The sequence below is a fragment of the Neofelis nebulosa genome, chromosome 17 (genome assembly GCF_028018385.1).
Source record: "Neofelis nebulosa isolate mNeoNeb1 chromosome 17, mNeoNeb1.pri, whole genome shotgun sequence".
NCBI lineage: Eukaryota > Metazoa > Chordata > Mammalia > Carnivora > Felidae > Neofelis > Neofelis nebulosa.
The window spans coordinates 12,262,101-12,285,966 of NC_080798.1; the positions used below are offsets into that span (position 1 = coordinate 12,262,101).

The 23,866-nt window shown below is 47.9% G+C and overlaps 1 protein-coding gene across 7 annotated transcripts in view; it reads left to right on the forward strand.

The window, feature by feature from the left end:
* The first annotated feature begins 3,011 nt into the window (after positions 1-3,011).
* Positions 3,012-23,866, forward strand: part of ZNF180 (zinc finger protein 180) — a 46,028-nt gene continuing 25,173 nt past the window's right edge. Inside the window, exons 1-5 of one of the 7 annotated variants that reach the window (XM_058708129.1) lie at positions 3,232-3,316; positions 6,225-6,314; positions 13,741-13,815; positions 18,371-18,497; positions 19,838-22,097. In XM_058708129.1, coding sequence (XP_058564112.1) covers positions 3,284-3,316; positions 6,225-6,314; positions 13,741-13,815; positions 18,371-18,497; positions 19,838-21,573 — 2,061 coding nt within the window. In that variant the 5' untranslated portion in view covers positions 3,232-3,283 and the 3' untranslated portion in view covers positions 21,574-22,097. Of the gene's footprint in view, positions 3,500-3,559; positions 3,723-6,224; positions 6,315-13,740; positions 13,816-18,370; positions 18,498-19,837; positions 22,098-23,866 lie in introns of those variants that run through there. The other 6 variants (XM_058708130.1, XM_058708131.1, XM_058708134.1 and 3 more) reach the window with 6 other exon arrangements.

Below are 23,866 nucleotides of genomic sequence, written 5' to 3' on the forward strand. Positions count from 1 at the left end.
TTCGTTAATTCTCGTGGGTCTTGTGGTTTGTAATGATACCTGCTAATAATAGTAACTTTGCATTCTCCGTACCCAATGGTTGTGACCCATTTAGCTAGTCCCACTACTTTTGTGTCTGAAATGTATGCAATAAGAAGTTAAAGTGGGGCGCATCCAACTTCGGCTCAGGTCATGATCTCGCAGTTTGTGAGTTCGAGCCCCACATCGGGCTCTGTGCAGACAGCTCAGAGCCTGGAGCCTGCTTCAGAGTCTGTGTCTCCCCCTTTCTCTGCCCCTCCCATGCTCATGCTCTTTCTCTGTCTCTCAATAATAAGTAAACGCTGAAAAGAAATATTTTAAATACTTTTAAGGAAGTAAGGAAGAGATGAACTAATTATCTATAGCTGATTGTCTCACCAGAAAAGCCAAGAGGATCAAACGAAATACTGTAAGAATTCCTGACATTTCAGTGGGCTAACCAGATCCAAAATAAGTATTTATTTTTAATTTTTTAAAAGTTTTTATTTTTATTTTAAATGTTTATTTTGAGAGAGAGAGAGCGAGCGAGCACAGGGGAGGGGCAGAGAGAATCCCAAGCAGGCTCCACATGAGCTCACATGGGACTCCATCTCATGAACCATGAAATCAGGACCTGAGTTGAAATCAAGAGTCAGACCCTTAACAGAGCCTCTCAGGCGCCCCCAAAGTTTATTTAAGTAATATGCTGGTGCCCCCAACATAAGTCTTCAAAAAAATCAACCACAATAACCAATTATAAGAAATTTAAGCGGGGGGCGGGGTAGAGATTACATTTCAAATAGCAATAATTTGTGGTTAAAGGTTAGAAGTTATGTGAAGAAAACTACAGGAGTACTTTGACAACAATACTAATAATTAAAAAAACCATTTTAAATGCCATATTGTCACGCAGCAGGGCTCCAACTATCAGCTTCCTTCCTTCCTGGTGGGGTGGGAATAAACATCACTGTTTTCCACAGGCAGTTAATGAGATGTTAAGGCATTTAACAAAGGGCCAGGAGCCTTTATTTATTCAAAATAAATATTTATTGAGCATCTATTATATTGCAGGTACCTTAGGATGCTGGGGCTACAGCACTAATCAAAGTAGATACAAATCCTTTCCCTTACGGAGTTGACAGGCCAGTGGTGAGAGCAGATAACCGACCAAATAAATACGTACCATATATATATATACTATATATATATATATATAGTATATATATATGAAAATATATTCATATATATGAAAAAATATATTCATATATATGAATATATTTTCATATATATGAAAAATATATTCATATACATATATGAAAAAAATAGATATGAAAAACAAAATATATATATATATATATATATATATATATATATATATATATATATATATATAAAATTCTCTTGCTGGAAGCTGAGCTGTCCCAGCCTGAGTGGCAAGGCCCGGGCTGTGGACAGATTGGTGACTGCAGGGCGGCCCGACAGTGAAGCTTCTTGTCCTCCCGCTTTTGGGTAATTTGGCCTTATTAAAGTACCTGGGGTATTGTCTGTTGGGGAATTGCCCTCGGCAGGCCCCCTGGGAAAAGAACCATTAGGGAAGAAGATAAGGCTCCAAGAAATTGTGCGGCCTTACGTTTAGCCCTTGCCACCCCCTATGGAGATTCTCTACTTACAGGAAGGATAGCCTCATGCATTTGCCAGCAAAGAGGGCCTTTAAAGGAGAGACGTATGGATCCGAAAGCCCCACTCCGGTAACTAAGGAGTGTATCTTTGGACTCAGGTCACTCTAGCCCCTGGGCCCACCTGGCCCCAAGGAGGCATTCCAGATGATGCTTGAACCTAGTCGGTTAAGGGACAGAATGGTTCATTGGTTCCTAGGTGCATTGCCTCTCTGAGAATGTATAAGGCGTGGGTTTCGAAGGCCCTCTCGGCCCCCTCCTGGCACCTCGGACCGAGGCGAACACTTTTGTTCTTCAAAACCACGAATGGTTCAGGGAAACAACCAAGAGGTCATGTCCCTGTAACTGTTCCACTGGAGGTGTTGAGAGATAAATGACCTTCCATGAAAGCAGCAAAGCAAATACTTTATAGATAAGCAAAGATACATAATAAAAACAATGAAAGAAATTAATCAAGCAAAGGGCAGGAGGGGAAGTTATGAGAAAACAATCATGGTATTCCTTATTGGGTGATGACACAAACGAACAATTGAGAATTGGGTAATGCCAGAAAACGTAGATGACGTATGCTACAAGATCACCAGCAAATATAATGCCAAGTTTGCTACAATAAATCGGCCAGTTCAACACACTGTTGTTGTCTGTGTCCATTTTTATTTGTTTTTATGTTTTTTATTTTAGTCTTGTTTTATTTTCACTTTTTCGCCGACGCCGTTCATCCTTCGGGAACCCCTGGACCTGCTGGAGCTGGACTCCAGCATTCTCTACAGAAAAATGATGAGAAGGGAGGCAGGGAGTGCGTGGGGGAGTGAAGGGTTTGTAAGTTTGCAATGGTTGGTGGGGGGATGCTTCTTGAGGAGGTGACATCTGCCTAAAGACCAGATGGCAAGAATCCAGTGGAATGGGCAAAGGAAGAGCCTGCCAGCCAGCATGAACAGCATATGCAAAAGTCCTGGGGTGGGAGCCTGCCAGAGCTGCTGGTGAAGATGGAAAGGCCAGCGTGGCTGGAGCTGAGAGAGAAAAATGGCCAGAAGATGAAGGCCAAAACAGATCAGGAGGGGGAGAGTACGATCCTTAAAAGTCTCACAGGCAGGGAAAGACCTCCATTTAAAAAACAAAAGGACTCTTGCTGTTTTACTAGAATGAACTACAAGAACATATCAACATATCAGATTCTTGAAGGACTCGCCAGGAGCTCCCCGGACTGTGTAACGAACGGGTTTGTAGCCACCATCTTTGGGCTTGAGGACCAAGAAGAGACGGTGCGCACCAAGCATCTGACTAGGCAGCCGTCCCAGGAGGGGACGTCCCAGGCCAGCTTTTCCCAAGTCGGCCACTGCCCACGTATCGCAGCCCTGACCTGGCCGTGCGGGTCCCGCTCCCCGTCTCGGCGCCGCGCAGAAACGGGGACACAGACAGTCGCGGCCCCCCGCGGGTACCCCAACCTGACACGGCTCGCGGCAATCCCCAAGCTCGCCTCCGGGTGGAGCTGGAGCCCCGCCTAAGCGCCGCCCGTGCCGCTGGGGCTTCTGGGAATTGTAGTCCCGGCCCGCCGAGCCCCAACGCACTTCCGGGTTTGGCCAGAAACGCAGCCATTGTCCCGCGCGCGGATGCCTGCTGTCGCCACGCACCTGGGCTCGGAGGTCAGCCGAGTGGCCCTGCGGATGCCGAGTAGGGGAGGGGGCCGAACTAACTGAACCCGAGTCTGTCGTGTTGCAGAATCGGCGCAGGGGGCTGCTTAACCCGACTCCGTCCCGCTGCAGAGCCGTGCCGGGCCCTGAAGCTGGGACAGGCCGGTCCTGGGCCGCGAGCCCGTGGACGCCCAGGTTGGTGAGGGGCGGGGCAGCGCTGGAGGTCCCGTGCGCGCATGCGCAGGGTGTAGGCGGCGGGAAGGTGGGTTTGGGGGTGTAGGTGGGCGACCTAGGACCTGAGCGTGCGGCGCTTCTGCGGGGTCCCGAAGTAGGTGGGGATCCTGGTGCAGCTGCAGATTCGGGAGTGCGCGAGTGCTTGATAGGGTGGTGCTCTTGTCCCAAGGCTGAGAACGCCCAGGTTGGTGAAGACAAGGCCATATGCGGGGATGTGGGGCGATCCTGAGAACCCCGCTTCCCCTCCTCCAGTGCTAGGCTGGTTTAGTGCAGGATCTGAGGACTGAAGACTGGGTTGAGAGAGTACTCAATTGCAGATTTGGAGGAGAGGGGCTCTGCCCCTATTCCTGTATTTTCAGCAGGCGTTTGAATAGGAAGCAGGACGTGGGAGGTGAGGTTCTGGGCAGTTGGCTTGGGGACCTGGGGCGCCCCTGGTAGTGGAGAGACCAGGTTTGAGTTGCAGATTCTTGCCCCAGAAGAACCAGTGCTACCTGAGCGAACTCTCTGAGAATCCCGGTTGGACTACAGATTCCTAGGTTGCAAGAGGAGCCAGGGCCTGGAGGCAGTTTCTAGGCAGGGCGCTCCCTGCTCAGGCTGGGCGTGTTGATTGGGAAGCAGGAATTTGGACTGGTGATCCTGGGACCCCCGTAGGGTAGTGCAGGGCCTTAGGACATTCAAGTTGGGTGCAGACTTTGGGTTGGAGGTACAGAAGTGGGGTCTGGGAGGGTCAGAGCTGCAACAGCTGCGGTGAAATTGACAGCTGTTGGGGAAGGACCCCGGATGCTGCCGGCACGATTGGGAAGTAGACAGCCCCAGGGCCTTTGCTTGGGGGCAACTCCACTTGCGGGCACGAGAATGCCCAGATTGGTAGAGGGACAGAGTCTGGGCTGTAGGTTTGGACCTGGAAGGGGCTGTACTCTGTGGCATCTAGGGATCCACATTTGGGCTGGAGGAAGCCAAAAGGCTTGCTTCCCATGGGAGCTGCTCTTTTATGAGCTGGAGAACCCTCCAGACTGGTGAGCGCCCAGGCCCTGGGGCGGACTCTGGAATTCTTTGCTCAAGCTACGGTTTGGGTGTTCTGATGTTTTGGTGGCAAGCGGGCCGTGGCGCAGGTGCCCCTAAGATCCTCACAGAGGCTTGTGGGTGCTTGAGGTAGCCCGGGTATTGAGGTGCAGAGTGCGAGATGCGTCTTCTCCTTTCAGGAGCAGGGATTGCACAAACGCACAGGCTGGGGGAGGGCCCGGGTCCGGGATGTGGATTCCGTGTGTATCCGCGGGGATGCCAGCAGGAGGAGGGAACCTAGGTGCGCGGCCCCGCCCAGTCGCTGCTGGAGCCGCAGCCTCTGGTCTTGGGCAGAACCGGGAGGCGTGGCAGTCCTAGGACCCTGGTATTGCCTGAGGATGCCCAGGGGGGTGGAGGGAGCAGCTGCAGATTCCCGGCTGCAGAGGATTAGGGCTGCGCCATGGCCCCCTGCGCATACACGTGGGTATTTGGACGGGAAACGGGAGCCTGGAGGTGGGTATTAGAGGGTGCTGGGGTCTTTGTGCAGATGGCGCCCCAGTCACCCGTGGTGGTGCCCAGGTTGGCGGGAGGACAGGATCTCCCTAGGCTGCAGGTGACCGGGAAGATATTCAGACAGGAATCTGGGCAGGTGTGGCTCAAGCAGGGGCCTGTGGATGTTAGTGGAGGAGACGGTGTGTGGGCAAATTCAGGATATGGCTGCATGGTGAACCCGCATTACACTGAGTGAGAATCCTGGGGGTCAAGGGTGTGGGTAAGAGGGAGAGATGGGGGGTAGGGTTGGCGAGATGGTATGTGGGGGTGGGATTTGCCAGGGGGCTGTTCTAGTCTCACACCCAGAAACAATCGAGTTGGCAGAAAGACGGCTGAAGTCCACATTCTGGGCCTCGGGGGGGTTGGCACGAGCTGGTGTTTGTCAGGAAGCTCCCAGGCCTGGCTCTGTTGCTGATTCAGGCCGAGGGTACCCACGTTGATGGAGGGACCAAGTCTGAGCTACCCGTTCAGGGCTCAGGAGGGTTTGGGGCTGGGAATCGGGCAGGCGCTATTCTGGTAGCAGCCAGTGGACCCAGAACGGTGGAGGCACCGAGTCCTCGGTGCAGCCCAGCTCTGCGCCTGTGCTTGGCTATTTGAGCAGAAAGTGGGAGGCAGGGCACGACAGGTTGCTGGAGGGTCAGGCCTAGTTAAGGAAGGGGAGGATTCTGGGAGGGGTGGGACATTTAGTTGGGAGTGTGGTTCCGGGTCATCAATCCCAGAAGCCCTACTCCTTGCTCCAGGAAGAGATGCTGCTGGTTTAGGGCTGCAGATTCACGTCTCGGGGGGAGGGAGTGCTCACTAGCCGGTCCTCGACGTGCTGGGCATCTGTGAGGCTCCCAGAAACCCAGTGGGGCAGGGAGGGACCGATCTGTAACTGCAGACGTTGGTGGTGGGCGGGAGGCCGTGTTGGGGCCTGACTCACAGGCAGGAGGTCCGGAGGCCTGATCAGGTTGGAGCTGCAGAGTCTTGGCCTGGGAGAGGCGTGCGCAGCTTTTCAGGCAGAAACCTCTAGAGGCGCGCTTGTCGTGGGGAAGGCGTCCTGGCAGCGGAGGCTAATCCTGGGGGGGCGGGGCGGGGGGAGGGAGGGGACCTACGGAAGGATGCTCTGCTCAGGGCTCTTGCACCATTGCAGCTCAGGCCCTCGGGCCCCTGCCTGTGCCTGAAAGAGAGCATGGAAGAGCGGGATGAGAAGCCCCCAGGGCCCCTGAAGACCGGTGCGCAGGTGAGTGGGACTTCCCCTTCCTCCAGGAGACCCACAGCTTGCTCGCACCCAGGCCCCACAGCCCGACCCTCTAGGCTCCGGAGGCTGTCCTCGTTCCCTTTGCGGTGTCCTGGGAGCTCTTGATCTCCCCTGACCTTAACCTCGATACGTTCTTGGAGGCTCCCTGCATTTCCTCCCTATTAAAAAAAAAAAAAAAATTTTTTTTTTAAATTTTTAATTCATTTTTGAGAGAGAGAGACGGAGATGGAGCGCGAACGAGGGGGAGGAGGGGCAGAGAGAGAGGGAGACCCAGGATCCGAAGCGGGCTCCAGGCTCCGAGCTGCCAGCACAGAGCCCGACGCGGGGCTCGAACCCACCAACCGTGAGATCACAGCCTGAGCTGAAATCGGACGCTTAAGCAACTGAGCCACCTGGGCGCCCCCACCTCCTCGCTATTTGAACCCAGAGAACTCTTTCTGGGAGGAATTTGGCATCCTGATATCAAAGGCCTTTAGAGTACTGGTTCGTTCCCCCTTGGCCAGCAGCGCACCGTTTGCTTGGGAATGAAAAATTGGGAAGAATGTGTGAGAAGTGGCCAGGCAAGGGGAGCATTAAAGTTACGGTAAAGCCGTGAAACGGAATATACTGTGGCCGTTGATGGGACGATACACGCGTCCCAACATACAAAGGTATGTGGGATCTGTGTTCAGTAAATGGCATTTAGAAATGATTGTCTTTTTTAAAAAAGATACAGTGTGTATTATAGGAAATGTGTTAGAAGGTTATAAACACGTCAGTTAACAGAGAGTGTCAGTTACACTCCGAGGGACCTTATGTATTCATTTACTTACCTATATTTTTCTACTTTTGTGCAGCGAATTTTAAAGTTAGGAAATCAACGATCGAAAACATTTTCCTACAGTAAACGTTCTTTGAAAACGTTTAATTTCTTGAAAAGTGTTAGAATTTCGCTTCCCCCTTCCTAAACGGTTCATTCCTGAAGCCAAGAGATGGGGCCGAGCTGGGTAGATGTCTGTGGTGGAGGGAGGGAGGGCTCCCTCCTGTGAGGTGTCACAGCCTGATTGGGGTGAGGAGGGTGTCCACGTGTGGGGACATCGTGACCAGACAGGGTGAAAAAGGTGGCATGGAGAATCAGAGCCCAAGTGGGGTGAGGTACGTGTCCATCTGGGGGAGGAAGATATTTGTAGTGACGGGCCCAGGGCAGGTGAGAAGGGCCTCCGTAGAGGGGTTGCCTCAGTGTGGACAACCCGAGTGCAGTGAGGGCATCCATGCCAAGGGTGGTCCAGCATGGATGGGGTGTCAGCCAAGGCAGGGTGAGAAGTGCACCCGTGTTGGGGTTGGGGACACATCCCAGTGTGGTGTGTCACAGCCTGAGAAGATTGAGGTTCTCCGTGCACGGCGGGGAGTGGGGAGCCCAGGGTGGGGTATCAGAGCGAAGGCAGGAAGTCAAGGGCATCTACATGGAGTCCAAGTCCAAGTGGGATGAGGCCACCTGCAGAGTCTGAGCCCAAGGAGGGTCGAGAGAGCCCCCGTGTCAGAGTCCAGGAGGGCCAAGGAGTGTCCGTGCGGGAGAAGGAGCGGCTGTGGAAATGGGAGATTAGTCACCCACGGGGGCGCTGATCAGATGAGTAAGCCTAATAAGGCTCATGGGAGCCAGTGTTCTCACAATCAGATGTGGTAAGAGAGAGAGCCCTGGAGTAAACCTTAGTGATCGGTGGGAGTTGTAGGTAGCGACGTGACTCGGGGTTTTCAGTATATGTAGGTGTAGAAGTACGTGGAGACGTATGGATGTCTCAATGGTGTGTGTGTGTGTGTGTGTGTGTGTGTGTGTGTGTGGAGAGAGACATACACATGTGTTTTCCTATTTCTGTCCACTGTGAGGGCCCGGGAGCAGTGACAGTCTGATACCAGTTTGCACATCTGGTGCCCAGATTTCCACCCCATGCCCCAGAACTTACGGGTTTACTGTTCACAGATATTTAATGTTCCATGTTTTGCTGTTACGAATAGCACTGCTGTAAATGTCTTTGGATCTGGTTCCCTGTACAGTTGACCTCGAACGATGCAGGGTTTAGGGACACCAACCCCCTGCAGAGTCGAGAATCCATAGTTAAGTTTGACTTCCCCAAACTTAACTGCTGGGACGCGGGGTGGGGGGTGGGGGGCTCAGTCAGTTAAGCGTCTGACCCTTGATCTTGGCTCAGGTCATGATCTCACGGTTCGAGAGATCGAGTCCCGTGTTGGGTTCCACACTGACGGTGCGGAGCCTGCTTGGGTTTCTCTCTCTCTCTCTCAAAATAAAGAAATAAAACTTACAAAAAACAAAACAAACTTAACTGCTAATAGCCTGCTGTTGATCAGAAGCCTGACAACATCAACAGTCAATGCATATTTTGTATATGTATTATGTGCATTGTATTCTTTAAAAAACAATTTGTTTTTTACATTTATTTATTTTTGAGAGACAGAGAGAGACAGAGCACAAGTGGGGGAGGGGAAGAGAGAGAAAGAGACACAGAATCCGAAGCAGGCTCCAGGCTCTGAGCTGTCAGCACAGAGCCCCACGTGGGGCTCGAACCCACAAACTGTGAGATCATGACCTAAGCCGAAGTCGGACGCTCAACCGACTGAGCCACCCAGGCGCCCCCTGCACTGTATTCTTTTTTTTTTTTTCACGTTTATTCATTTTTTTTTCAATTTTTATTTCATTTATTAATTCCAGTATAGCTAACGTAGAGTGTTATATTAGTTTCAGGTGTACAATATAGTGATTCAATAATTTTATACATTACTCAGTGCTCATCTGAATAAATATATCTGAATAAATAAATAAATTCCCATCACCTATTTTACCCATCCCCCCACACACATCCCGTCTGGTAACTGTCTGTTCTCTACAGTTAAGAGTCTGTTTTTTTCTTTCTCTTTTTATCTTTGTGCATTTTGTTTCTTTTTTTTTTTATTTCATTTTTTAAATTTTTTTTAATTTCATTTTAAAATTTACATCCAAGTTAGTTAGCATCTAGTGCAACAATGATTGCGGGAGTAGGTTCCTTAGTGCCCCTTCCCCATTTAGCCCATCCCCCCTCCCACACCCCTTCCAGTAACCCTCTGTTCTCCATATTTAAGAGTCTCTTATGTTTTGTCCCCCTCCCTGTTTTAAATTCTTTTTGCTTCTCTTCCCTTATGTTCATCTGTTTTGTCTCTTGAAGTCCTCATATGAGTGAAGTCATGATAGTTGTCTTTCTCTGACTGATTTCGCTTAGCAGGATACCCTTGAGTTCCATCCACATAGTTGTAAACGGCAAGATTTCATTCTTTTTGATTGCCGGGTAACACTCCATTGTATATATATACCACATCTTTATCCATTCATCCATCAATGGACATTTGGGCTCTTTCCATAGTTTGGCTATTGTCGATAGTGCTGCTATACACATGGGGGTGCATGTGTCCCTTCGAAACAGCACACCTGTATCCTGTGGATAAATGCCTAGTCGTGCAATTGCTGGGTCGTAGGGTAGTTCTATTTTTAGTTTTTTGAGGAACCTCCATACTGTTTTCCAGAGTGGCTGCACCAGCTTGCATTCCCAACGTTTATTCATTTTTGAGAGGCAGAGACAGAGCGTAAGCGGGGGAGGGGCGGAGAGAGAATGGGAGACAAAGAATCCAAAGCAGGCTCCGGGCTCTGGGCTGTCAGCACAGAGCCTGACGCGGGGCTCAAACTCGTGAATGGCGAGATCATGACATGAGCCAAAGTCGGACGCTCGACCGACTGAGCCACCCAGGCGCCCCTGTGCACTATATTCTTACAATAAAATAGAATAGATTAAAGAAAATGTTGTTAAGAAAATCATAAGGGAGAAAAAACGCATTTACGGTACTGTGCTGTATTTATTAAAAAGATCAACATGTTTATGGACCTGGGCAATTCAAACTGGTGTTGCTTAAGGGTCAGGTGTACCCATGGGCAAGAGTTTTAGAGGGAGTTATGCATTTAAATTTATATACATACATTCATACGTTATCAAAACTACAGGTAAAGCGTGCTTTGATTGTGACCACTGGTGTTCTACGCGGAGCTAGCGACTTTGGGTGTTTTTCTGAGAATCTTAATGGCCCTTTCGCTCTTTTCTTCTATAACATACAACGGAAGTAGCAAGCTGCTCATTATAATTTTCACTTTCATCACATATTTATTGATTGCCCAACCAGTGGAAGGCCCCGCGTGAGGTGCTAGGGACAAAGATGACCTAGTTCTCACAGACGGAAATACGCTTCTTGTATATTCCAAGGCTGCCTAGGAGAAGCAAAACCATCTTCCTTCTCGTGTTAGCCATCCGTGACGTCATACCCCAAAACTTCGCAGCTTAGAACAACAACCAGTGTTTATTACCGCACATAGTCTCTGGGGTCAGCGATCCGGGGGCAGCTGGTCTGGATGTTTCTGGTGCTCAGGGTCTCCGACAGGGTTGCAGTAAATTGTGGGCCCAGGCTGATGTGAAGGCTTGACTGGGTAGGAGGACCCCCTTGCCAGCTCGCTCGCTCCCGTGGCCGTCGACGAGAGGCCTCAGTTCCCCGCTACACAGACCTCTCTCCAGGGCCGCACACAACACAGCAGCTGGTTTCTCGTGGAGCAAAGGATCTAAGAAAGGGAGGGCAGAGGGAGAGCACTTAATTGCACACAACCAAGGTGGAAGCCACGGTGTGTCTTATGTCATCTCAGAAGGGACACACCGTCACTTCTGTGACTCCTCGGTCATGCAGACCCACCCTGGTACCGTGTGCAAGGGCTGCACAGGGTGTGAATTCCTGGAGGTCAGGGTCATCGAGGGCCATGTTGGACGCTGGCTAGCACACTTCTCAACTCTGAATGTCCTTTAGTAAATTAAAAAAAAATTTTTTTTTAACGTTTACTTATTTTTGAGAGAGAGAGACAGACAGAGCGTGAGCAGGGGTGGAACAGAGAGAGAGAGGGAGACAGAATCCGAAGCAGGCTCCAGGCTCTGAGCTGTCAGCACAGAGCCCAACGCGGGGCTGGAACTCAGGGACCGTGAGATCGTGACCTGAGCCGAGGCCTCCCCCAGGCGCCCTTCCTTTAGTACATTTTAATCATGATCAGAAGACGCACAAGAGCTGTTGGGCCTGACGGATGTCCATGAGAGCCTTGGCAGAGAGAGCCATCAAGGGAGCCCAAGTCTCGGTACGTGAGTCCCGCGGGCCACCCTGTCGGCCATCACCTGGGAGATTTCAACGACTTACGCGTTGGAAGCGGCCGGGCCAGGGAAGATCCTGCCTGCCTTCAGCGGCTGAGACCAAAACCCTGCCAAGAGGGTGGCAGAGCCTTACCTATCCCGTCATCCTCAACATTCAGAGTGGATCTTAAGTGTTATCATCCAAAACAAAACAAAAAAAACCCATAAGTGCGAGACGCTGGATGTGTTAATCAGCTTGATCGTGGGCACCTGGGTGGCTCAGTCGGTTGAGCGGCCGACTTCGGCTCAGGTCATGATCTCACGGTTCGTGGGTTCGAGCCTCCCCGTGCGTTGCCGCCCATTAGGAAGGCGGTTTCTCTCTGCAGCCACGTTTCCATGCTGCATGCGTCAAAACTTGTGACTCCCGTGGGCCGTTGTCATTTTGGCTTTTTGAGTGTGGCTTGTTTGTTTTTGTTCCTTGGCCCCTGGAGCTCTTCAGTAATGCCCACGCAGCCGTTGTAAGGCAGCCTAACCATCCTGGTGTTTGTCCTGGGTACTTGTGCAGGCGACTTAGCAGCCGAGCGTTCTCATGGGGCCTTCTTTACATGGATGTGGCTCCAGCACTTAGAGGAGGGAAGGAGAGAGGGGGAGGAGGGGAGGCAGGGAGAGAGAGAGCACGGGCATATGGGTGCAGTGCTGCAGGAATGTTCTAGCAACTTAAACTCCCACCGATGGTATATGACACTCTTGACTAGTGGGCCACCGGGGTGGGAGTCCTTACAACAGGCAGAAGAAATGCCCTGTGTGGTCAGGATTTTGGTTCCATACAGCGGTCTGAGCAAACAAGCAGATATAGAGGTATGGATAATGGGAGCCAGAGAAGGTACAAAAATGGAAAGCAGGAAGGCTAGAATCACATGTGTTCCTGCATTGTAATGAGGGGCATCAGTGTGAATTTATAGCCTCTAATATATAGAGATAGGTAGTTATAGAAATAGAGACTTGATCTTCTCTGATTTAAAGAGGTGAGCATCTGGGGCGCCTGGGTGGCTCAGTCGGTTGAGCGGCCGACTTTGGCTCAGGTCACGATCTCGCGGTCCGTGAGTTCGAGCCCCGCGTCAGGCTCTGTGCTGACAGCTCAGAGCCTGGAGCCTGTTTCGGATTCTGTGTCTCCCTCTCTCTGACCCTCCCCCGTTCATACTCTGTCCTCTCTCTGTCTCAAAAATAAATAAATGTTAAAAAAAAAATGTTTAAATAAAAAAAAAAAAAGAGGTGAGCATCTTTTTGTATATTTACTGGCCATTTTATTTCTTCATAGTTGAGTTGCACGTGCATTTTCCTTTGTCCCTTGTAGTGTTGAAGGTCCCTTTTTCTTACTGATCTAGAATAGGGCTTAAAAAAAAAAGTCAAAAAAATTTTTTAATGTTTATTTATTTTGGGGAGAGAGAGAGAGAGAGAGAGAGACAACCAGAGCATGAGCAGGGGCGGGGCCGAGAGGGAGGGAGAGCCAGAATCCGAAGCAGGCTCCAGGCTCTGAGCTGTCAGCACAGGGCCCGACGTGGGGCTTGAACTCACAGACTGTGAGATCATGACCTGAGCCAAAGTCAGATGCTTAACTGACTGAGCCACCCATGTGCCCCCCGCCCCCAAAATACTTTTTTTAAAGTAGGTTTCACGCCCAGCGTAGAGCCCTCCGTGGGGCTTGAACTCACAACCCTGAGATCAAGAGTCAGATGCTTAACCGACTGAGCCACCCAGGCACCCCTAGAACAAATCTTAATAGTATAGATTCTTACTGATGGTGCCTTGTTGGTGGCACTTTTTGCCAAACATTTTCTGAAGTTAATTTTGGAATCTTTATGATTCTTTGGTCGCACTGTAGTCTGTTTTATTTGCTTACAACTCCGCGATCCAGGAGTTCCGACCACCTGGTTGAACAGTTCTTTTCTCGCACACGGTGCCTGGAATCACTCAGCTCTGTTGCGCTGGTAGCTGGGCTGGCCTGGAAGACCGACAGAGATCTCACGCCCGTGTCTGGTGTCTCATTGCCCCTCCAGCTGTCCCCTGTCTCTCTCTCTCTCGAGCTTCCCAACGGGAGGGAGCAGACGTTTTGTAGGTGGGATGTGTGAACACAGGCGGTTTGTCGAATTCTAGCCTCCTCGCTGTGACGGTTTCGAGCCATGACTTAGTTTCCTGGATATTTTCCTTTTTCTCATCTGTTTCCTGCTCAGGACTCTCTCCTTCCTCCAGAGAGTATCGTCAAGGTTGAGAAAGAAGATGCCGGGTCACTGGCCCTTCCATCCCCGGTGAGTTGGCCCTCTTTACCCTGGGAAATGTAGAAATGTGCGTGTCTGCTGGGGGGCAGGGGCCAGGCTGAAGTGACCCGGGAGGTGAGCAGAAAGGGAGGAAACAGGTATGCAAGTAGACATCGTTTACGAAAACTTGGTTAGTTACCATGTAAAAGATTGCAGAGAGTGATAGCTACAAGTTTGAGGCGGAGGGGCTCTTTTTTTATTATTTTTATTTAGAAAAAATTTTTTAAATGTTTATTTTTGAGAGAGAGAGAGACAGAGCAGGGGAAGGGCAGAGAGAGAGGGAGACACAGAATCCGAAGCAGGTTCTAGGCTCTGAGCTGTCAGCACAGAGCCCGATGCGGGACTCAGACTAACAAACCGCAAGATCGTGACCTGAGCCAAAGTCGGACGCTTAATCGACTGAGCCCCCCAGGGGCCCCTCTCCCTTCATTTCTGGATCTACCAGAAAGAGTCCAGTTTGATGTCACCCTTTTTTCTTTAAAGGATTAAAAAGATTTGACTCTGTTTACGTGGTTTCAGGGAAGGATTAAGTGGAGAAAAATAAGTTAATCAAGAGAGGGAGGAGATACAAACTAAAAAGCAGAGTCCCTGATTAGCACCAGAGAAATTCATTCAGGGCGTGTGTGAACTTGTTGGCTCTACAGAGGAGGAAGGACCCGTTCAGGAAGAATGGGGCTGAGGGAATTCTTCGAAGGCTTGGGTTTTTCTCTGTGAGCAATCTGGTCGTTATCAGTGGGGCCTGAGGGTGGCACTTGGAATGGAGAGGTAGGTGCCTGACGTGAGTGGAGAAGGCTGAAAACAGTAGTGTTGTATTATGAGAGACAGGCAGCTCCAGGAGGTATAACAGGGTTGCTGGCCAGTCTGAAAGGATCATTATGAGGTAGAGACCATTAATAGTGTCCCATCCAGCTGCTTTTGTGAGTTCTCTTTCCCAGTGGCATTCCAGAACCTTCTTTCCATTGGTCATACGTTGACATTCAGATTCATTTTTGCAGCCAGGGTACCTTCAGCGAAAGTCCCATAAGGCAAGATACTATTTGAAGGGGGATTTTTGAACATATCCAGTAGAAAGATTAAAAGGAATGCCCCATGGACTCTACACTGAATAATTATGATGGAAAAGATAACAGGGGCACCGAATGGAAAGGAAAAGAATATAGACCAGCAGACAGTAATAGGGCATACTCGAATCGAGGAAGGGCCCCAGACTGTCAAAGCACGAGAAGAGAGAGGGAGAGATTATGCGGAGTGTTGTAATCAGAGGTGGGCAGTTCCATGGGTGTGACTTAAGAGGGGGATTCCTCTCAAGTGTCTCAAGGGATCTGGGGATCTCAAGGTCTGGGGGCTCACGCTGAGAGTGGGGTGCCGAAGAGCGATTCTCAGGGCCGGGAGTTGGGCCAGCGCGAGGCATCGATGCCTGAGGGCACGTGTTAGGCAGAGTTGAGGCTGCATCCCAGCCACCGACTTCAAGCGTACATGTTCGTTTCTCTATCCTTCTAGCTCTTCGTCTGTAAAAATGGTGCCGCTGCTGGCATTTTCTCACAGGGGCCTTGTGAGAACAGTTCACAGCCTGATGCCGCCCGGGAAGTGCGTCGTTGACGTCACTCAGTTTCATATGATTGTCAGGGACCTCTACAACCGGATGCTAGAGACAGGGCAGGCTGAGACCATACAAGTTCTTGAAGTAGAGGGTAAATCCCAGGTATTGTAAGTCTTCGGTGGGTGGGGCTTGGTGTTCAAGGGGTTGGTAGGACAAAGGTCCAAGAAGTAAGGTAAATGGCGTGAGTTTCAGTGTAGCTGAGAGGACACGCACCCTCCCCCTTTGATGCTGAGCGAACCGGAGCCTGTGAGGTTTGCAGAGGAGGGGTCTTTGCGGGGGAGGGGGTAAGTGTAGGTTTCCATTAACACAGGGATGTAGAGGGAATGTTTGGTAACGATGTTGAAGCTGTAGGATTTCGTTACTACAGAAGTAGAGTTCCCAGGGGCACGGTTGAAGGGCTCGGGAAGGAATTTTGAGGAGTGGGAGGTTTGAGGCAGCTGAGAGGAAGGACAGAATAAGTGGGGATAAAGCCAGTATCCACACATCGAAAAGCTTTTCAAATGGGTGTGTGATAAGGGATACCCACTTGACTTAGTTGGTTGAGCGTTTTACTCCGGCTCAGGTCACGATCTCACGGTTCGTGAGTTCGAGCCCCGCGTCGGGCTCTGTGCTGACAGCTCAGAGCCTGGGGCCTGCTTCGGATTCTGGGTCTCCCTCACTCTCAGCTCCTGCCCCACTCGTGCTCTGTGTCTCTCTCTCTCAGAAATAAATAAACGTTAAGAAAAAAAAATTCAAATGGGTGTGCAATAGGCCTGATGAGATCCAGGTGTGAGAGAGAACCTAAACCAGAATTTGGCCCCAAAGTCAGATTATTTTGATCGATGGTGAAGTCTGTTGAGACTACAGATTCACTCATTGAAATCATTTGCCGAGTATGTGTTTCTTATCTACAGTACACCAATATGCTGAGCCGCTGGAGTTACAGTTGCAAACTATCAATACCCCGCCCCTGCCCTCACGGATTGCAGCCTAGTGACGTAGATGGCCGTTGCACAAATGAGCAGACTCAACGGTGTGGGGAGTCTTAGGAGAGAAACCCGTGGGACCTTCGGAACATATAGCCGGGGCTGGAGTGGGGGTAGCGGTGCTAATCTAATCCGGCATTATTTTTTTTTTAATTTTTTTTTTTTTTTCAACATGTATTTATTTTTGGGACAGAGAGAGACAGAGCACGAACGGGGGAGGGGCAGAGAGAGAGGGAGACACAGAATTGGAAACAGGCTCCAGGCTCCGAGCCATCAGCCCAGAGCCTGACGCGGGGCTCGAACTCACGGACCGCGAGATCGTGACCTGGCTGAAGTCGGACGCCCAACCGACTGCGCCACCCAGGCGCCCCTAATCCGGCATTATTTATTTGACATGTGAACAAGCTTGATATTAAAGGGACCTACATTGAAGAGTGAAGGGGAGTGTTTATAAAAAGGAAGTGTGGATTGGAGCTTGGAAACCAGTACCTAGAGAGCCACGTTCAACACGGGTGGCAGTGTGCGAATGAAATTTCTGAACGCCGTTTTGGGTTAATTATGAACCCCTCTGAGATTTTGGTGAAACTTACAGGTCCTGACTTAGAAAAATGCAGGTGCGGCAGCATTTTGCGTGGAGTTTCACGGGCTTCCGGGGACCGTGTGTCCTATTCACGAACATAGCTTAAGGATACCAGGTCTATCTAGAAAGTCCTTTAGCGGCAAGTGGCGTTCCGCTTCCCTGGGTTTTGCTGCCTTTGGCTAAATATAGATCACCCTCAGCACTTTATTGGATCAAAATTCCTTCCCAGTAGGCTTGGAAACGGGTCCTTTCTTGCTTAGAGGAGGCAGTCCAAGCCCCGCTCTCCATGGCAGTAACCACAGCACGTCTGTCTCTTAAAGGCTCTACGTTGCAGCTCTGAGTGTGGACAAAATAGAACTGTCGTCGGAGGACTGAGAGCTCAGGGTAACAGTCACATTGGCTGTCACTTAATTTTTTTAGAGTTCTCAAACCTGATAACCTTAATAATTTTCCAGCCGTTTTCTTTTTTGTTCGGGAAACTGCCAATAGCTTTTCATATATCGTCACAGTTAATTTACTGAACAACCCTATGAGTTGGGAATGATTAAGCCTAATAAATAGAAGTGGGATGGGGCACGTGGGTGGGTCAGTCAGTCAAGGGTCCGACTCTTGATTTTGGCTCAGGTCATGATCCCAAGGTCATGGGATCCAGCCCTGCTTCAGGCTCCGTTCTGACAGTACACAGCTTGAGGTTCTCTCTGTCCTTCTCCCTCTGCCCATCCCCCCCCCCCAAAATAAATAAATAAACTTTAAAAAAATGGGATAAACTCAGCTTAGAAGGCAGATGGTCAGATTAGATATATATTTTTAAAATGCAGACCTGTGCTCTTGATAGATGAGAAAACCCATTTCTTCCAAATCTGGCCCACCGCCTGCTTTTGTAAGTAAAACTTTATTATAATACAGTCACGCCCGTTTGTTTATATATTTTTTGTGCCTGCTTTCTTGCTGGAGGAGGGCTGAGTGGTTGTGATAAAGACTGTATGGCTTACAAAGCCTAAAATGTTTACTCTCTCACCTTTGACAGAAAAAGTATGCTGACTCTGTTTTGTTCCATTTGGGGAATTTGGAGAGAATTCGTTACTGGCAATTCTATATTCACCAGTGCAAAAATCAGAATGAGCATTTTGTTCAAGGTGAACAAGAGAGAAAACAATTTATATCTGTTTTTATCCGTTGTTCCTCTTTGGGGTTGTATCAACAGATCCAGCATCCAAAACCCAAAGGGGTTTCCCTAAAAGGCACCTGTACACCTTGACCAGAATCCTTTGGACACTGACAGCCTCAGGACAATTTCCAGGCCATCAAGTTTTCCTTCTTCCCTTTGTCAGTCTTTTCCTCCTTTATGAACATTGGAAGGAAGTGATGCCCAACTGAGCAGGAATGTGTGTCCTGTTTTAGGAAGGAGAGAACTTCAAAATTGTGACTGTGGACTTCACTCAGAAGGAAGAAGGCACTTTGAACCCTGTTCAGAGGACCCTGGACAGAGATGTGATCCTAGAGAACCACAGGGACCTGGTCTCTTGGGGTAAGAACACAGTCCCCTTTAACGAAGTTTGTGTATTGAAATGATTTGCATTGATTGAGAACTATGGAGTTCAGAGGCCAGAATGATTTTGACCACACATAGACTGTGTTTGTGCTTTTTATTCCCCAGTGAAGATTCAATTTTAATGCATAGGGTAGCAAAGGTACAGCTTCTCAGGTTTGAGCTTGTTCAGTCTTCATGGTTCCTAAAGGCCAAAGACTGGGACCAAATTCTGCAGTGATTTTCTTTTGTCCCCAGCCCCAAACACCCCAAATCCTGTGTAGTTCCCCATCTGCTTTTCAAACCAGATGCGGTCTCCTCATGGGAGCCAGGAGATGAATACAAACATTTCCTAACATACATATCCAGGTGAGAAGCCGACACTTAGGAGTCAGTACATATATTGAAGATTTGTTTCAAAAATCCCCATCGGGCATGCCACATGTGTCTCCATTTCCCACTCCTATTAGACTGTATACATTGCCACTTTTTCCAGAGGTACTCTCTCTTGCTTGACCTAGTAACCACACGGGCTTCTGCTTCTGGGCTGATCTCCATTCTCTCTCACTTGGAACCCCAGGAATCCATCAGGCCATAATAATTGCTTCTAAAGCATTTAGGGAACCTGGGATAACAGTGCTCTCACTCTTTTTCCTGATTCACAAAGTAGTTTGCCCATGTCCTACTGACACAGACTATTCTAGCACGTTTCATGCCTCCAGCAGCATAGATACTATCCTGTACTTCAGTGAGCATGTGTCTAGCACTAAACAGGGTAGAAAGGACTCTGTTTTTTTGCTAACGTTTGCACAATTGTTTGTTATTTTGTAGGTTCTATATGGGTGATCTTACTTTGGAATATGGAGATATTTGGCATTTAAAATATTTTTTATTCAGCAACACTGGGATTAAATAGTTTTTGGGGTGTTTTTTTAATGTTTATTTATGTTTGAGACATAGCACAGGCAGAAGGGTGGAGAGAGGAGGCATAGAATCTGAAGCAGGCTCCAGACTCCAAACTGTCTGCACAGAGCCCGGAGCAGGGCTCAAACTCATGAACTGTGTGATTATGACCTGAGCCAAAGTCAGACGCTTAACCAACTGGGCCACCCAGGCGCCCCAGTAGTTTTATTGGGTTACTGGTAGTTCTCAATGGGCTGTGGTGGTTCTTTGCTTGCTGCTTCTTCCCACCCTTCTCTTGTCTCTTGTCTTAATCCAGGTTATAGGTCCATAGCTGAAAACAAATCTACCTATAGTTTGCATACTTTCTTGTCAGCTTTTTCCCAATATTCCAACTCTAACATTGTTTGGCTAGGATGTTTTATTTTGCTCTCTTCTAGACTTGGCAACTGCACTTGGAAGAAGAGAATCAACATCAAAGCAGAACATTTTTGATGACGAACCATTCCACGGAGTGAAGTTAGAAAGGTTGACAAGAGATGATCCTTGGTTAGCTTCATGTGAAGAAGTTCGGGATTGTAAGGACCAGTTGGAGAAGCAACAGGAAAAACAAGAGAGACTCTTGAAGGAAATGGCCTTTACTCACAGGAAAGCTATTACTTATGAGAGAGTCTGTAAAAATGATGAACTTGAGGAGAAGAGTGGTCTGAATCCCAGTCTTCTTTCACCCCAGATGATATCCATAAGAAACCATTTTCATAAAAATGCCTCACATGTAAAAAAATTGCATTATAATCCTATTGTTAACAGTCATCAGATGATTCATGACAGTGAGAAACTCTGTGACAGTAATGAATGTGGAAACCCCCACCAGAACATTCACCTTATTCAGTTTGCAAGAACTCAAACAGAGGCTAAATCCTGTGGATTTAGTGACAGTATTCAATCTTTTAGCAATGATGTACCCTTAAATATACATGAGAAAATACATGCCAGAGGAAGATCCTTTGACTTTGAGGAATGTGGGCAAGTTTTGAACCACGGTATATCCCATAATGAACAACAGAGAATCCCTGTTGAAGAGAGTCAATATAACTGTAGTAAAACCTCCCAGAGTTCATCCATTGCTCAAAACATGAGAAATTCTGAAGAGAAACCCTTTGAATGTAATCAGTGTGGGAAATCCTTCAGCTGGAGCTCTCATCTTGTTGCACATCAGAGAACTCATACAGGGGAGAAACCTTATGAATGTAACGAGTGTGGGAAATCCTTTAGCCGGAGCTCTCACCTTGTTTCCCACCAGAGAACTCATACTGGAGAGAAACCTTACAGATGTAATCAGTGTGGGAAGTCTTTTAGCCAGAGCTATGTTCTTGTCGTGCATCAGAGAACTCATACTGGAGAGAAGCCTTATGAATGCAATCAATGTGGAAAGTCCTTCAGGCAGAGCTACAAACTTATTGCACATCAAAGAACTCACACTGGAGAGAAGCCCTATGAATGCAGTCAGTGTGGGAAGTCGTTCATCCAGAGCTATAAACTTATTGCACATCAGAGAATTCATACGGGCGAGAAACCCTATGAATGCAATCAATGTGGAAAGTCCTTTAGTCAGAGTTACAAACTTGTTGCCCATCAGAGAACTCACACAGGGGAAAAACCCTTTGAATGTAATCAGTGTGGGAAATCCTTCAGCTGGAGCTCTCAGCTTGTTGCACATCAAAGAACTCACACTGGGGAGAAACCCTATGAATGTAATGAGTGTGGAAAGTCTTTCAACCGCAGCTCTCACCTTGTCATGCATCAGAGAACTCATACTGGAGAAAAACCCTACGAATGTAATCAGTGTGGGAAGTCTTTTAGTCAGAGTTACGTTCTTGTTGTACATCAGAGAACTCATACTGGAGAAAAGCCCTATGAATGCAATCAGTGTGGGAAGTCCTTCAGGCAGAGTTCATGCCTTACTCAACATCAAAGAACTCATACTGGGGAGAAACCCTACGAATGTAATCAGTGTGGAAAAACATTCAGCTTGAGTGCTCGACTCATTGTACATCAAAGAACTCATACTGGAGAAAAGCCCTTTACGTGTAATCAGTGTGGGAAAGCTTTCATTAATAGTTCTAAACTTATTAGGCATCAGGCAACTCATACTGAGGAGAAACCCTATGAATGAATGTAACGAGTTTGGAAATCTTTTAGCCTGAGTATATTTCTTTTTCCTTTCCTTTTCCTTTTTCTTGCATTTCTTCCTCCCTCCCTCTTTCTCTTCCTCTCTTTCTTTTTCCTCTTTCTCTTCAATTTCTTTCTTTCTTTTTCTTTCTTTCTTTCTTTCTTTCTTTCTTTCTTTCTTTCTTTCTTTCTTTCTTTCTTTCTTTCTTTCCTTCCTTCCTTCCTTCCTTCCTTCCTTCCTTCCTTCCTTCCTTCCTTCCTTCCTTCTTAGCTTGCAGTCAGCCTTCTGTCATGTATCTGGAAATTCATTCTAGAGAAGAAAGAACAATGAGTCATATATTTTACTTAGCAATTCCATATTAAAAACTCAAACTTGGCATTTATGACACATTGTCACATAAGTAACAAATATTGGCACTTTTCCTTGCAGAAAGCACTCCAACTTGAATCTGAGAAAATTACCACTTGCTATGGAGTGATTGTGAGTGAAGTAGAGCTCTTTAGCAATAAAGAGTAAATGAGAATGCACACACTGGTGGGCTTGTTGTTGAGTAGATTGGAAAAATGCTATAGTATTAGAAGCTAGGCTGGAAAACGATATTTCAGTATCATTTTATGACACGATTTCCCCGGTAGCTACTTTGTAATCTATTTTATGCAGTGCTTTCTATTATATGTGAAGATTTCTTTAAAAATAGGGTATGGCTATGATATGAAGTGAAAAAAATGCAGGCCAAGAGAATCGAACATTAATTTCTAGAACCATTGTGATATTTGTGTATGGATCAGAATTGAAAGGGATTCTGGGTGTATCTGATTTTTAGGTTTATGCCTGGTTTTCTTCTTTTTTGGAATGTGTGCTATTTTACTATACTAAATAATATGAGGAGTAAAAATTGAAAACAAAAAGTAAACCAAAGATTTCCATCTTTGACCATTTAGGAAAGACTAGGTGGCTAAATAGAGATCCCACAGGGTTCTGAGATTTCCATTTGGATTAGCTTGAGCAGGTCACTCCTTAGAACTTAGATTCCCAGAGATTTTCCTCATTGAAAATTAAATGTTTCCCTGGCAATGGGATACTGGAAATTTAGGCCAGAAGGGGTCCTGTATGAGCGATGGAGAATACACAGGCTGTGCAAAGGGCATTTTAAAAAATATTTCCAAAGCAGTATAAAGGAGCTCTATTTTAAGGGTCCTACCTCTCCCCTCTCCCCGTGCCATGCAGTCTTGTCTTCTTTCCTCTGGGATGTATTCCCTAATATGAAAATCTTATGAGTGGGAGGGCACTATCACGGCTAAGTGCTCATCACCTAAATTATGTTTGCAAGAGTGATTTTAGGCAAGATTTGTAGCTATTGGTTGGATTGTAAGATGTGGTTCACATGTCTTTCTGGCCTTTGCCCCTAAATCTTGAATTCTAATCCTATGGATTATCATGGACCTGACACCTCTGATCCTAGAGAGTTAATAAAAAGTAAGCAGAGAGGGGCACCTGAGTGCTCAGTTAAGCATCTCTTGACTTTGGCCGGGTCATGATCTCCTATTTGTGAGATCAAGCCCCACTTCAGGCTCTGTGCTGAGCGTTGTGCCTGCTTGAGATGCTGTTTCCCTCTCTGCCCTTCCCCTGCTTGTTCTGTCTCTCTCAATAAATAAACAGTAAAAAAAAAAAAAAAAAAAAGGAAGCTGAGAGTTGAAATGGGAGACCAGAGCATAGATGTGAATGCCCTGGAGGAAAAAGGAGAAACCATAAGTGACATCTGGTAGTGGTTGCCCTTAATAAAATTCTGTCCCCATGCGATGATGCTAAGTGGAGCCATCTCTGTGAAGATTAAGCCAGAGTACAGCACACATAGCAATGACAAGTTCTGGGGAATGGTTGTTGATGGCTAGAAAACTGGCTTCACGCACACACTGAAAGATCTTCAGTCAATGAATGCACAGAGGAATAGCAGGTGTTTTCCGCCCATTGCCTTTTGGGGACAATATAAAATTGTGAAATTCCCTAATTTAGCAACAGGACCTGAATAGGCTTCCTCCCAAATTATAGATGAAACTAATGCCTGTGCTAGGATAATTTTCTTTCTTTTTAAAAAATATACATACATTTAAAGTAATTTTTACACCCAACGTGGGGCTCAAACTCATGACCCTGACATCAAGAGTTGTATGCTCTACCGATTGAGCCAGCCAGGCGCCCCAAGGATGGTTTTCATTGGGCATGGTGAATCTTCCTTTGAAGGCAAGAAGCCATGATTGTACAAATGAGTAAAGCCAGTGCGTCTCAGAAGGAGGGC